The 12,680-nt window shown below is 49.4% G+C and overlaps 1 protein-coding gene across 1 annotated transcript in view; it reads right to left on the bottom strand.

Moving 5' to 3' along the window:
• Window positions 1-12,680, bottom strand: part of LOC108801502 (beta-arrestin-1-like) — a 60,020-nt gene that overhangs the window by 5,726 nt on the left and 41,614 nt on the right. The window contains exons 14-15 of the mRNA XM_018573387.1: window positions 5,311-5,381; window positions 1,008-1,059 (exon numbers count right to left, since the gene is read on the bottom strand). Of these exons, the coding sequence (XP_018428889.1) occupies window positions 1,008-1,059; window positions 5,311-5,381 (123 nt within the window). The remainder of the gene's footprint in view (window positions 1-1,007; window positions 1,060-5,310; window positions 5,382-12,680) is intronic.

Here is a 12,680-nt window from a genome sequence, read left to right as displayed (position 1 = left end):
CCTTTTCTTCAAGTGAAACCCGAACACTCTAGCAACGCACGGACATTTTTTGGGGGAGAATGAGTCGCAGCTTATTCATGTAAATTCATTCATGTAAATAGCGCCGCCAGTGGCGTCATAAGGGGGGTGCGGCCCAACATTGGAGGGGTTACACCAAAATGACAGTGTCCCCTGTCTGCCTGACATCATGTGGCCGGGTTTCTGCTGCCATGAAACCCCAACGCAGCGTTCAAAACCCGGACTGTCCGGGTGAATCCCGGTGGGGGGGGTGCTTTTCACTCCTCCTCATAGTTCTAGCCGACCTGTGACAATGAGGCTGTCACAGGTCGGCTCAGTAGATCGGGAGGTGAGGGAACACATACCGGCGTTCGCTCACCTCTCGACCCTGTCACAGCTCTCTGCCGTGACAGGGGGAGGGTTTGGATTTCCCCCTCCCCGCTCCGATCCGCCCGTGCTGACTGGTGGAACGGACGGGGGAGGGGGTGGGTACAGCTGGCTCTGCCTCTAGATAGGCAGAGCCAGCTGTCACTCACGCAGCTGGGCGGATCTCGACATCGATGTCGGGATCCGCTCCGGCTGCGGCATCTCAGTATACCGCGAGCTGTAGCTCCTTATATACTGAGCTTAGGGTGACGGGAGGACGCTAGTTTGTGTCCTCCCGTTACCCTAAGGACAACTATGGGGGAAAGCCCTGACCCCATAGTTCTCCTTTAAGATAAAGCGGCACGAATAAAACCCCAAAACGTAACACACCCCCTCAGACTGGAACAGCCAATCAAGCGAGGAAAACAGCATTGAAATAAAGAATATGGAGAAGTCTTACTGTGCTTTTCCCTTCACTATGAGCATGCAGAAGCAGCGCGGAAGCCATGCAAAAATAAAAAACACGATGATTAGACAAGACGTGCATTAGTAAGAGACACAAGCGGCTCCCTCATCGGGGGGGGGGGGATGACGTCAGTTATTAGAGGTCACATGACACGGACAACCAGGCACGACCCTCTTACTTTGTATCAAACTCTATCAGGTTTGTATCTATAGGAGCCTCGTTCTCTGGAACTAAAAAGGGGGGAAAAAAAAGTTGTTAACGTTGAAGTCTCGGTGAACGCTAAATATTGGAATACTCCTGTAGAGGAAACAAAATGTATGAAACATCGATGGGTTAAAGAGCTTATTTTAAACATTGAATAGTGTGGAGAAGGGTCGGAAACCCTGTGAAGTTTTTATTTTTAGCCCTCCATGTCCCTGTCGGGGAGATTTACTCTCACTTTGGGGCTGATTTATAAATCTTATGTGCAGAGTACAGGTAGGTGAATGCCGTTTGCACAGCACTACTGCCACCACTAGATGGCGCTGATGAGCATAGGAATTTCCTGCGCTCCTCAGCTCCATCTGGTGGTAGCAGTGCCATGTGAATTGCACTTGCCCTGCTATATGCTGCAGAAAGATTAATAAATCAGCCCCTTAAAAGAGTACTATGGGGTCAGTGTTTTCCTCCATAGTTCTCTTTAGGGTCACGGGAGGACATATACTAGCGTCCTAGCGTAGTAGCCCGCAATATACTGTGAACGCTGCAACCGGTATGGATCCCGACATTACTGTCGAGATACGCCCAGCTGCGTGAGTGACAGCTGGCTCTGCCTATCTAGAGGCAGAGCCAGCTGTACCCGCCCCCTCCCCCGTCCGTTCCTCCACTCAGCGCTGGAGGATCGGAGCGGGAGGGGGGGAATCCCTGCGGGGAGCCGTGACTGACAGTCACCTTTCTCTGCAGGGAGATGATTGGGAAGTGAGCGGATCGGCTGCATGTTTCTGCTCACTTCCCGATCGATGGTGCCGACCTGTGACAGCTTCTGTGTCACAGGTCGGCTCTAACTATGAGGATGAGTGGAAATCACTCACCTCATAGATCTCCTTTAATGCCGGAAGCACTCTCCAATGCCAGGAAATGAGGGGACATCTTCTCAAGGTGACACAGACAGCAACAAATACCGGACAGGTTCCACTCCGCTGGTGGAGCCGACCTATTGCACTGTATGTGCAGCCGACCTGTTTTTCTTTTTCAGTTTCGGACAAAAAAAGTGAAAGGTTAGACCCCCTGTCAGTTTATTTTTGCTGTCTGGGTCCCACCGGGGAGATTTCCCTTTCACTTCCTGTCCCAGGGATGCAACAGGAGTAGCGGGAAATCCACTCTTAGGTGCCAGAACAGGTATCAGAACAGGTGTTCCCATTGAAGCCTCTCCCATGCTCTGGTGACACGAGAACAAATAGAGGGTTAATCTTCCACTGACGGGGGTCTAATACTTCCCTATGCCATCCAAAACGTATTTAAATGAGTGGAAGGGTCATCAGAAAGTACGTGACTACAGCCGTCGTCAGTTGAATAGACGTAATGTGTATATTAGGAGGAGATAGGTGCAGGCACACACTATGGGGTCTGTCTGTAAATCTTCCCCCAGCTTTACTTCAGGCGAATGCCATTGCCACCACTAGATGGAGCTGAAGAGCCCTGGAACGTCCTTTGCTCCTAAGCTCCATCTAGTGTCGGGAATGCCGTGTGAACAGCATGCCCCTGGCGCATGGCTTGGCAGAAGATCTATAAACAGACCCTTATGGGTCTTTTGGGCTTTCTAGTATGTGGCTCTATCTTTACGAACATCACAATTAGGGCAACTGTAATACCCGAGCCAGACCTTGTGATGTTACACGTCTAGCAGACTTTTAAACTGGGATTGGACATATTGGGTGGATACACATCAATGCATTTATTTTGGTCTGTACACGATCATATACTAGACACGATGCATGTTCATATAATGATAAGCTTCTGCTGGTGCTGCAATGGGTCCAAGATTCCATCTGCAGGTGCTGCGATGGGTCCAACACACACCCCAGAGAAGCTTTGGCATCAGTGATTTTAAATGAACTAGTAGGCTTCAGATTAATTTCAATCATTTTGCATCTGTAAGTCTACATCTAGATGACAAGCTGGGTGGGGTTTGGTGGTGACTAGTGAACCGTCTACAGAGGAAGACTATAGCAAGTGGCATTCATTCAGTTCCAGGCTTGTATTCCAATGGGAGTGCGTACAGTACAGTGACTACAAGCTGGAGTAATACAGAGCTTCTAATATTCTTATCTCATCCCACAACCACATCAAAAGAGAAAAAAAATTGTAGAAAAGGAGGACTTTGAACATAGCACTCAAAAAAATATATCTACGTATCACAATACATTCCTATATGTATATATACTGTATATTTATTTATCTTTCTTGTTCTCTCTCTCTCTTTTATTTAAAGGAGAACTATGAGGCGAGTGAAAATCATCCTCATAGTTCGTGACGACGTATGACAATGAGACTGTCACTGGTCGGCTCAATAGATCGGGAAGGGAGCGAACACATACCGTCGCTCGCTCACTTCTCGATCCTGCCCCTGCAGAGAGCCGCGACTGTCACTCACAACTCCCCGCAGGGATTCCCTCCCCGCTCTGATCCTCCAGCGCTGATCGGCGGAACGGACGGGGGTGGGGGGGCGGCTACAGCTGGCTCTGCCTCTAGATAGGCAGAGCCAGCTGTCACTCACGTAGCTGGGTAGATCCAGACAGTAATGTCGGGATCCGCTCCGGCTGCGGCGTTACAGTATACCGCAAGCTGTAGCTCCCTATATACTGAGCCTAGGGTGACGGGAGGACGCTAGTTTGTGTCCTCCCGTGACCCTTAAGAGAACTATGGGGGAAAACACTGACCCCATAGTTCTCCTTGAAATAACCTCATAAATCCATAAGTGTGACCTGCGTGACTATGACCACCTCACCTACAGATACTAGAACGTGTTATAAATAATCACAGGTTGACGTGTCTCGCAGATTTTATCCACTTCTTCAGGGTAACTGTGATAGACGATCTTCGTTATATAATACTGATGAACTATAGGTACTCAGTTTGCTCTTTACCAAAGTAAAACCCTAATAATGACACTAAGGCAATCTCCAAAAAGTACGGGTTTCAAATATTAGGACAAGGGTTGCACCGATACCAAGTACCGGACCCGGAACAAGTACAAGTGCAGATACTTTTCCAGCTCCAGGACTAGACTAGAGAAACATTCAAAAGTTAGGAGGCCGCTGTCATGTGTAAGGAGCACACGGAGCTCCCGGGGTTTGTACATCTCTGTTATAATGTATGATTTTGTTTTTAAAAACATATATAAAGGGATCTACTGATACCAGTTTTGCATGTACAAGTACGGATACTCGCCCAAGTACTCACAGACACGAGTACTGATACATATTTGTTTAGTGTCATGTGACAGTTTTTGGTAAAACAATACAGACTAATGATTTCAGGACAGCGGTGGAGCGCCAGAGCCCGGTCCCAGCTGCAACCGCTGGTAGTTCTCATGAAAATGCCAAGTATCGGCACTGGTATCGGTAGATCCCTTATTAGGACTAAAAGTGCACTTCTCGGTTGACCCCGAGTCTTGAACATTGGATCACTTAGCCTAAAGAGAAGGAGAGCCCACCAGACGGACCTTCTGCCATGGCAGCCAGATGGAAATGGCGGGTGGTGGGCGATCCTTTCTTCATGCTGAGTGATCATTCTTATTTATAAGTGTGAAGACCACAACATACCATATAAATCTGATCGGGTAACGCAGATATACTGAAGAAGTGTGAAACGTGTCAACTGTTCTTTTAAAAGGAGAAGTATGGGGTTAGGGCTTTACCCCATAGTTCTCCTTAGGGTAACGGGAGAACACAAACTAGCGTCCTCCCGTCACCCTAGGCTCAGTATACCGGGAGCTACAGCTCGCGGTATACTGAGACGCCGCAGCTGAAGCGGATCCCGGCTATACCGCGCTTAGGGTACCCTAAGGAGAACTATGGGGAAAAGCCCTGACCCCATAGTTCTCCTTTAACCACAAAGGGTGTAGGGGATTCTTTTCAGTCAGAGTGGCTACATTTTGGAACTCTCTGCCACAAGCAGTGGTATCAGCAAAGAGTATTGATTCATTCAAAAATCATTTAGATACCTTCCTCAAAGACCTTAACATACAGGGGGACAGTTACTCTTAAAAACTAAGACCACACAGGGACTCATGCACAATCACATACAGACACACAAAGGTTGAACTCGATGGACCTGTGTCTTTATTAAACCTCAAATACTATGTAACTATGTAACTATGTCATCTTTGCTGAGATTTGTATATACAGTATGTATACATTGAGTGCTGTATTATAAATTCCCCTTTTATACAACTCCTTCTTTGAAGAATGTGTATAGAAAAGACAACACTGCATCCTCACCATCTCTATGTAGAGGTTCCTCCTTGGGCTTCGGGTGCATCAAAGTAAAAGGCAGCTCTACGGCAACATCACTAAATGAAGAACAAATAAACAATGATATTAGAAAGATACAATTTCCTGGACATTAATGACTGACGCGTGGGCCAGCGAAATCCCCAAATGTCAGGAACTATGGAATGTAGTGAAACGCGTTCATGTCAACTTCCGACTGGAATCAAAGACAATTCTTATCCACAATAATAATAATAATAATAACAACACTGTAACATTTCTCTAACAATTATTTCCAAAAGACTTACACAAACTCAGACGCAGCAACGTATAATGTAAGACAAACAGATGGAAATGTGTGGGAAGGAATAAGAATAGGTTTCAGGTTGTCTGATATCTGCTCTGATACTTCTTATTTACCATTGTAGGATGATTTAATCCCAACTGGGAGCAACAAACAATGAACAAACAGGTTTAAAGGATAACGGTACCATTGGTAGAATTGTCCTTTCACCCATATCCCCCTGTGACTGCAGCCCACCATATCAAATACTTCCCTTCGACCATATGTCATACACGCAACAAAACACCCTCATTTTAGGCCACATGTGCACCGAGGTCCCATTCATTCTTATTAGGGATGCTACAACACCGGTTTTCCGGTATCAAGTACGAGTACTGATTTTATCTTTCGGTACTCGCCGATACCGAGTAGTGATATCGGTACTTACGCTAGCATAGAGCCGGCTTCCCGGCCAATCAGCATCGAGCCGACCAAACAGCATGGAGGCACCTTCCCGGGCAATCAGGAACCCGGGCGGTGAGTCATTACCCGCCGCCTGGCTTCCTGATTGGCTGTGAGCCGGCTCCACGTTCCTTCGCGGGACTAGCGGTCAGGGGAAATCTCCCTCTGACCGGAAGTTCTGGTATTGGGGTAAGTGGGGCAGCACAGTGGTGTAGTGGTTAGCGATTCTGCCTTGCAGCACTGGGTCCTGGTCACTGCGTGGGTCCCCGGTTCGAATCCCGGCCAGGGTCACTATCTGCCAAGGAGTTTGCATGTTCTCCCGGTGCTTGCGTGTGTTTCCTCCGGGTACTCTGGAAGGTTAATTGGCTCCTCTCTAAGTTGGCCCTCTATGTATGCATGGGCAGGCACTGAAGGGAATGTGCAACTATGTAAAGTGCTGCGTAAATCGTCGGCGCTATATAAATACCTGTAATAATAGGTATGGGAGCACGAGTACGAGTACTTGCCAAAAGACTCGGCACCGATACTAGTATCAGCATCGGTATCAGTGCATCCCTAATTCTTCTGGGTAAGCCATGGCCACTAGCATTTCTGTAGAGTAAAGCTTACACACAGGAGTGAATGGGCCCATGACATGCATGAAGAAGACCCAGCAAGGACATTTTCCCTGAATTGAGACAGAAGATACATATCTGAGCCGGTGGGCTGCACTTGCCGGCTGGGGGTGATTGATGAAAGGACAATTTTACCAAGAGCTCAGTTGTCCTTTGAAGGAACCCGGGCTATAGTAAAGTGGATGCTGCTTCCAAACAATGAATTCAGATAAGTTCTCCTGCCGAGGAACGAGGCTGATGTGAAGTATACGCACTGAACGTGGTTCAGACATGACAGGCAGGAAATCCACAAGATATACGGTTAGAATAACATACGTAAAATACTGGTGTCACTTAGAATATCACTTGGAAGGTTTAAAGACAATGACCTACTCAGATGACTTATAAAGAGCAACGCCATAACTCTAGATACAAAAAGACCATCACACAAATTGTTACAAAGTAAGTCAGGCATGAATGGTCCGGGGCATGCCATGCACCATGCAAGGATTGATATATTGGTGTATATGATATTAACTTTTCACCCAAAGGAACAAACAGTTAGAAAACGATGTAGGTTGCCAATGGTGAACATTTCTGGACATGCTAATCATCAGGCCATCTTCATTGTTCCAGCACTTTTTGAGTCACCAGTCTTGTAGTTTGTGAAGCCAAAGTGAATTTTGGACACCTGATATATATACTGGAGCCACCGGGTTAGAGTGAAAGCCAAGCAGCTAGTTTTTTCATTGAGGAGAATCAGCCGCCTACATTAGTTCTGTTAGGACATCTTTCCTTTAAAGCAGTGGTTGTCAACCCACATGTGTCCTCGGTCATTAAGTTGCGACTAAGTCGCACTGCGATGGAATGAATGGAATTAAAGGAGAACTATGGGGTCGGGGCTTTTCCCCATAGTTCTCCTTAGGGTAACGGGAGGACACAAACTAGCGTCCTCCCGTCACCCTAGGCTCAATATACCGCGAGCTGTAGCTCCCTATATACTGAGACGCCGACGCTGAAGCAGATCCCGACAATTGTGCCGGGATCCGCCCAGCTGGGTGACTGACAGCTGGCTCGGCCTATCTAGAGGCAGAGCCAGCTGTACACGCCCCCTCCCCCGTCCGTTCCGCCAGTCAGCGCTGGCGGATCAGAGCGGGGAGAGGGGAATCCAGCCCCTCCCCTGTCACGGCAGAGAGCCAAGACAGGATCGAGAGGTGAGCGAATGCTGGTATGTGTTCGCTCACCTCCCGATCTACAGAGCCGACCTGTGACAGTCTCATTGTCACAGGTCGGCTAGAACTGTGAGGTGAGTGAAAAGCACCCGCCTCATAGTTCTCCTTTAAGGTACCGCGGGTTCCAGTGCGGGCATACGAGCCATTGCTCGTACAGCTCCCTCGCGTGTCCTGTAGAGGTGCCCGGGAGCCGGAATGTGATGTCACTCCGGTCCAGGCACCTCTATAGGTAAAGGATAGACACTCCAAAGCAAGTTCAGTATGTGTTTATTAACGTACTAGTTGCAAGTAGAACACTCTATGCAACGTTTTGGGGTCTCACAGGATCCCCTTCATCAGGCAAACAAGTGATGCACCTCTACAGGACACGCGAGGGAGCTGTAAGCAATGCATGTATGGATGGAGCTCCCTCGCAGGGCCATAGCTCCATCCTACCTCACCTCAAGCTGACACTCGGCGCCGGGCTGCATATTTTGAATGGCTGCTTGGCGCGAGAACTGACAGTGCCGCGCTAGGGGGAGGCAGAGGAGCCTCTCACTTAGAATAGTGGAAGGCATGTGGCGACCCACTGAACATGGGGTCGTGATCCACTTTGGGGTCACGACCTACCAGTTCAGAACCAAGGCTTTAAAGCCACAGTCTAATGAAAAAGGGGAATTTGGTTTAAAGTTAAAAGTGAACATTTCTATTACCGACTGACCCTTTTTTTTTTTTACCTATGGATGAGCGAACCTACCAAGATCTGATCCACATTGGGCTAATTCACTTATAGAAGATATCTGTGGGAAAAAAATCCACACTTTCCAGAGATACAAGCCAGGCAAATAAGCCACATAGGCCTGTACACTATATAGACAAAAGAAAATGCCTCCCCCCCCTCCAAATGACTAAGCTCAGGTGTTTCCAGTGAAAGGTAATGTTAATGCTACACCATACAAAGAAACTTTACACAACTGTGCTCTTCCCGCCTTGTGGTAGCAGTTTGGTGAAGGCTCATTTTGGTCCAGCATGACTGTTCCTCGGCTTTGTCCTTAACCCTACTCTGGACACTTTCGGAAAGAACCTGAATTCAGAATGTGAGCCAGGTCTTCTTCTTCTTCAGTACCTGACCTCACAAATGGACATAAGTGTCCCAAAATCTTGTGGAAACCCTTCCCAGGGCTAACTGGCGGAACGGACGGGGGAGGGGGCAGGCACAGCTGGCTCTGCCTCTAGATAGGCAGAGCCAGCTGTCAGTCACGCAGGTATACTGAGCCTAGGGTGACGGGAGGACACTAGTTTGTGTCCTCCCGTTACCCTAAGGAGAACTATGGGGAAAAGCCCTGACCTCATAGTTCTCCTTTAAACTAAAAAAATGCTAAACAGTCAAACTGCTTGTCCTCATTCTGATCAAGACTTTACTGGGATTGGACAGCCCAGATATCACAGGAGGATTCATCATCATGATCCTATAGTTATTGTAAAATATTTTTAAACATTCAGCGGATGACTCAACCCACCAATTGTTACCCAAGAGTTGATCCATCTTTTTTTTGGCTGGCCTTAAAGTGACATGAAACCCTCAGGTTTTTTAACATAAAACCAATACTGTAATGTGCGCCTTACTGTAATCCATGGTAGTTTCCCTTCTCTTTGCTGCTCTTCCTTTTAAATCCTCATGTCTTCTCGTGCTGGGGGAGAACTTCCCTTTGCAGCTGAGTGCCTCTTCCTGTAGTGCTGGCTCAGGTTGTGAACCTACACACAGACACCATGTATCCATTCCAGAGACAAGGCAGTCTGCCGCAAAACAGAAGTTCTCCCCCAGTCTCATTGTCACAGGCCGGCTAGAACTATGAGGTGGAGTGAAAAGCACCCCCCCTCATAGTTCTCCTTTAAGGGGAACCTATGTCCATGGACCTGTAGGTCTCCCATACAGAGACATGGAAAGCATATAATACTCATGTCACAAACACCCTCGAATGCGTTAAATACATTTCTTTCTTTGCAGGCTGTCCAGTAAGTGTGATGGGAAATGTTATGTGTTCATATATAATTAAATGTATACCCAACTTCCATATAATCACCATCTCAACCATTACAATGTACGCAAAGATATCTTCTATGTGAAACGCAGTGTTTCCTTAAACGTAATGTCACACACTGCACCCACCACCGCCACACACTGCACCCACCACCGCCACACACTGCCCCCACCACCGCCACACACTGTACCCACCACCGCCACACACTGCCCCCACCACCGCCACACACTGTACCCACCACCGCCACACACTGCCCCCACCACCGCCACACACTGTACCCACCACCGCCACACACTGCCCCCACCACCGCCACACACTGTACCCACCACCGCCACACACTGCCCCCACCACCGCCACACACTGTACCCACCACCGCCACACACTGCCCCCACCACCGCCACACACTGTACCCACCACCGCCACACACTGCCCCCACCACCGCCACACACTGTACCCACCACCGCCACACACTGCCCCCACCACCGCCACACACTGTACCCACCACCGCCACACACTGCCCCCACCACCGCCACACACTGTACCCACCACCGCCACACACTGCCCCCACCACCGCCACACACTGTACCCACCACCGCCACACACTGCCCCCACCACCGCCACACACTGTACCCACCACCGCCACACACTGCCCCCACCACCGCCACACACTGTACCCACCACCGCCACACACTGCCCCCACCACCGCCACACACTGTACCCACCACCGCCACACACTGCCCCCACCACCGCCACACACTGTACCCACCACCGCCACACACTGCCCCCACCACCGCCACACACTGTACCCACCACCGCCACACACTGCCCCCACCACCGCCACACACTGTACCCACCACCGCCACACACTGCCCCCACCACCGCCACACACTGTACCCACCACCGCCACACACTGCCCCCACCACCGCCACACACTGTACCCACCACCGCCACACACTGCCCCCACCACCGCCACACACTGTACCCACCACCGCCACACACTGCCCCCACCACCGCCACACACTGTACCCACCACCGCCACACACTGCCCCCACCACCGCCACACACTGTACCCACCACCGCCACACACTGCCCCCACCACCGCCACACACTGTACCCACCACCGCCACACACTGCCCCCACCACCGCCACACACTGTACCCACCACCGCCACACACTGCCCCCACCACCGCCACACACTGTACCCACCACCGCCACACACTGCCCCCACCACCGCCACACACTGTACCCACCACCGCCACACACTGCCCCCACCACCGCCACACACTGTACCCACCACCGCCACACACTGCCCCCACCACCGCCACACACTGTACCCACCACCGCCACACACTGCCCCCACCACCGCCACACACTGTACCCACCACCGCCACACACTGCCCCCACCACCGCCACACACTGTACCCACCACCGCCACACACTGCCCCCACCACCGCCACACACTGTACCCACCACCGCCACACACTGCCCCCACCACCGCCACACACTGTACCCACCACCGCCACACACTGCCCCCACCACCGCCACACACTGTACCCACCACCGCCATACACTGCCCCCACCACCGCCACACACTGCACCCACCACCGCCACACACTGCCCCCACCACCGCTGTACAATGTGTTTCCAGACTTCGATGACATTCCACTCTTCCTCCGTATTTTCCTCCACCACCCAGATAACACTTCTTATAAGAAGAAGGTCAAAACCACTCAAATTTGTCCACCAAAAGGAGTTTTAAAACACATCAGCCTCTTGTAGTGGGCGCATCCGGCTTGAGGTGCATAGGAAAGTATCATTAAAACACAAGAGGGATCATCTCAGTGCATGATTCTGTTATTTTAAAACTATCATAAATATTATATAATAAAATTGTATATAACACTCACATGTACACAACGTTCTAAGCACTATGCACAACGGCTGTCTGGTATATCCACAGCTCGTGACACTAGCCGCAAAGTTTGTCATTGTCAAGTCTTGAAAAACATTGTGTACTGGTGGTGGGTACAAAAAACATTGTGTGCCGGTGGTGGGTACAAAAAACATTGTGTGCCGGTGGTGGGTACAGAAAAACATTGGGTGCCGGTGGTGGGTATAGAAAAACAATTGTGTACCTGTGGTGGGCCCAAAAAACATTGTGTACTGGTGGTGGGTACAAAAAACATTGTGTACCGGTGGTGGGTACAGAAAAACATTGGGTGCCGGTGGTGGGTATAGAAAAACATTGTGTACCGGTGGTGGGTATAGAAAAACATTGTGTGGCGGGTATATAAAAACATTGTGTGCCGGTGGTGGGTATAGAAAAACATTGTGTACTGGTGGTGGTTAAAAAAAACATTGTATACTGGTGGTGGGTAAAAAAAACATTGTATACTGGTGGTGGGTACAAAAAACATTGTGTGCCGGTGGTGGGTATAGAAAAACATTGTGTACTGGTGGTGGGTAAAAAAAACATTGTATACTGGTGGTGGGTAAAAAAAACATTGTATACTGGTGGTGGGTACAAAAAACATTGTGTGCCGGTGGTGGGTACAGAAAAACATTGGGTGCCGGTAGTGGGTATAGAAAAACATTGTGTACTGGTGGTGGGTAAAAAAAACATTGTATACTGGTGGTGGGTACAAAAAACATTGTGTGCCGGTGGTGGGTATAGAAAAACATTGTGTACTGGTGGTGGGTAAAAAAAACATTGTATACTGGTGGTGGGTAAAAAAAACATTGTATACTGGTGGTGGGTACAAAAAACATTGTGTGCCGGTGGTGGGTA

This window comes from Nanorana parkeri, unplaced genomic scaffold, assembly GCF_000935625.1.
Source record: "Nanorana parkeri isolate BGI_ZX_2015 unplaced genomic scaffold, ASM93562v1 scaffold2361, whole genome shotgun sequence".
Lineage (NCBI taxonomy): Eukaryota > Metazoa > Chordata > Amphibia > Anura > Dicroglossidae > Nanorana > Nanorana parkeri.
The sequence above is the reverse complement of the archived record's forward strand: the minus strand, read 5'-3'. Positions and strand labels throughout refer to the sequence as shown.